At 48.3% G+C, this 3,256-nt stretch overlaps 1 protein-coding gene across 1 annotated transcript; it reads right to left on the minus strand.

Annotated features, from left to right (window-relative positions):
- Window positions 1–512: 512 nt before the first annotated feature.
- On the minus strand, window positions 513–2,042 carry LOC100840322. Its single transcript, XM_003571673.4, has one exon. The coding sequence runs from the start codon at window positions 1,676–1,678 to the stop codon at window positions 698–700; it is 981 nt and encodes a 326-aa protein (XP_003571721.1). The 5' UTR covers window positions 1,679–2,042; the 3' UTR covers window positions 513–697.
- Between the last annotated feature and the right edge of the window lie 1,214 nt (window positions 2,043–3,256).

The raw sequence follows: 3,256 nt of genomic DNA on the forward strand, positions 1-3,256 counted from the left end.
CTAACCTGCGGTTGTTACCATTGGCATGCATGGAGATATTTGTTAGTCTTTTTGTAAAAAAAGAAGAAGGAAAAGTAGATAAGAATGGTACTAAATTGTAAACTAGCCCGTAGCTTTTTAATTATCTGGAGTATTGATCCTGAGCACCTGCCTTGATAAAGTATTTCCAGGAAGCTAAACAACAAAATCGATGCTCTATCTCTGTGCGGTGGAACAAGGACAAAACAAATACTTTAACATAAAAAAGGTAGGACTAGACTTGTGGACAAGTTTTATCTACAAGAATCGGCAATGCTGAAGCAGACCGGCAAGAACTTGTCAGAAAAGTTATCTGTAATTTAATCTGGCATTTGTGAATTGGATCTATTTCCTCAGCTCTGTTTTGCAACTCGTTTGAATCTGCATTGTTCGACGTCAAACGTTTTGGTAAAATTGTTCACCAAAACCACACTAAATAAAAAATGGAATTTGCTCACTGCATTTAAAGCAAGAAGAAAACAAAAAAAAACCGATGATATAAAGATATCCTAAAATTGCCTAAGTTTGAAACTTGAGCGGCAAAATTATGCAGCTTTACAATTTTCCTTGTATAAACACAAAACCTGAATTAATTGGTTATGATGCTTTACAGTTTTCTCCGAAACCAGAGACAGGAACCTTTCCCAAAAAAGAAAAGAAGAGAAAAAGAGAGGAATGATCAAACCACATTGTGGCAACTGAGGCTTGGTTTCCACTGGACCTGCCTGTTGTCCACCCACGCCAAGAATCTGTAAACCTTCCCAAACACACACAAGAAGACGAGCCCGGCGACGAGCCCGTAGGCCGCCACCCCTGCCGCGACGCCCTCGACGAGCGCCCAACCGACGAGGTAGACGGCGTCGCCGGACACGAAGACCCAGCTGGCGGCCTCGAGCGCCGTCCTGGTCCATGCGCTGAGCCGCTCTTCCCCGTAGATCCGGCACACCATCCTGGCGCAGAGCGCGAAGATGATGGCCAGCGCCGTCTTGGATAGCCCCCTGTAGAGCACCGTGGCTCCCCCCACCACGAGCGGCTCCATCCGGCACAGGCACGTGGCGCACTCCCCGGAGAACCTGGACGACCGCCGCAGCGCGTCCGTGCCCGTGTAGTAGGGGAGCACCACGGCGTCCAGGTAGAGGCAGGCGTGCAGGATCCCGGACACGGTGGACGCCTCCAGGACCGCGTAGCGGACGTCCCCTTCGGCCTCGTTGGGGAACGCCAGCGCGGATGCCTGCAGCGTGAGCAGCAATGCCGGGCCGAGCCGGGCGACCGGGAACACGGGGCCGTTGATCCGCTGCCCCTTGGCCAGGACCAGGAGCACCAGCGGCAGCAGGAAGGGGCCCGAGGGGATCAGGTACTTCCGCTTGATCCTCCCGATCACGCCGGAGAACGCCGTGCTGCTAGTGCTAGCGTTGCTGCTTCTGATGATCCCCGCCACGGCGAAGGACGCCGTGGAGAGGAGGCAGTAGGCGGCGAAGACGGCTGCGAGGACGCCGATCGCCGGCGAGAAGTCGCCCGGGTAGGCGCTGTCGCAGTAGTAGTGGTAGGGGCAGGTGATGAAGTCGGTGGTCTCCTCCAGCTGCCACCGGGTGCACTTGAGGATCTGCCGGGTGATGTTGCTGCTGCCCGCCTGGGAACCCTTCCATGTCAAGCTCGACATGGCTGCCTGCCGGATCAATCAAATCAAATCCTCCTAATTATGCTACAATGACGATCAGGGGTGCTTTCTTCTCCTCCTCTTTCTTGACCTGCTGCTGCTAACGACAGTGTCAGTGTGCATGCTGCATTTGCCACTGCCTAATGATGGCTTCTTTCCATGGGCTCCTCCTCCTGCTCACTCATCTTATGCTCTGCCTCGATCACTGAATGGATGTTGGCGTGGTGCTCATGTTGCTTGTAGAGTGTCAGATGGGGATGGTTTAACTGACGGGAGTTCGGGTGGATTTCCCAACTTCGCCTCTGGTATCTTTGCAGTGTGAGCAGATGGTGCTATCGGTGGAGACAAGATTGCTAGGTACGTAGCTGTGCACACTTTCTTTCTTTTTTAGGTACGAGGTGACACGCCAACTCTGCTTACGCTATGGATATGAGGATAACTATATATGACCTCCAGTGCAACTCATCGAGGAACCGGCCAAAATCTACCCGTTTTGGATGACTTCCGGAGAAGCCTCAAACTAACACTTCACGTTTCCCCCAATGTATCACATGATTTCCGGAGAAACCTCAAAATTTTGGATTTACCGTCCATGGTGGCTGCAGGATGTGTTTGAGAATCCATAAGACAATCATGAGCATCAGGATGTTGGTGGCAGGCACCAGTCCTAGTAGGCCAGAGGAGTTGTATCTTAGTCTCTGGTGTTTCTGTGTTCCATGTCTGTTGCAAGGAGCACAATAGAGAATTGTTCCAAACAAATAAAAAAAAGGAAAGAGAACCCACTAAACTTTTTTGTGTACTTAGGACGTTCTTAAATGAATGTACTTTAATATCCCTGTTGGAAGCAACTGATCAGTTGGATATGATTACAATCAGTGGAGCTGTACCTGCAACATGTGGAAGGTGTCACAAGTTTATTATTGAACTGCTATTAAGGACACTGTTAGCCTTCTCTAAGTTTTTTACTTATTTTTCATTCAAACTTCTGTTGATTTTTTTTTCTTTGGGACGACGATGTTTAACTTTACATGCGATAAGTACAAAGAAGTAGGTAACAGTGAGCATTGTTGATGGTTTGCTTCATCATTTGAGTGCATCAAACAGCTGCTCCAAGCAGCTGGTCAGAAGTCATTTTCATGTGTTTCAGAAATCTCTCGTCTTGCCTTACAAGACTGAAGCAATACATGATACATTTTCATGCAAGGGACAAGGAGGTCGAACTAGTCAGAAACAAAACAAAAGAGGTTTCTGAAGAGGACAGCTGATTAACAACCACAAAAATGTATACTCTTCTAACTTCTAAGCTAGAGCGATGAAACATTCAGCATGAATGTTCGTGCAGCGTATGTACGAAAAGATTACATTTCCCACACCGTACGTCATTTGTTCCGTGCCAGCTTGTAATCATACGGCATAAAGTTGTGCATAATGTTTCAGTATTTGTACAAGCAATTAGGTAGACTCCGCAAGTCAAAGTTTGCTGTAGAAAGAACCACTTTCAGATCATATGGAAAGCGTGAAGACCTGAACTTTTAGTACGGTATATGATGTTTGTCTTGCCAACAGCCGTGTAGGTAGGTT

This window comes from Brachypodium distachyon, chromosome 3, assembly GCF_000005505.3.
Source record: "Brachypodium distachyon strain Bd21 chromosome 3, Brachypodium_distachyon_v3.0, whole genome shotgun sequence".
In the NCBI taxonomy this organism is placed as follows: Eukaryota; Viridiplantae; Streptophyta; class Magnoliopsida; order Poales; family Poaceae; genus Brachypodium; species Brachypodium distachyon.

What these genes read in the sequence shown, in the direction of transcription:
- LOC100840322 (XM_003571673.4), bottom strand. Translation starts at nt 1,678, where the DNA reads ATGTCGAGCTTGACATGGAAGGGTTCCCAGGCGGGCAGCAGCAACATC.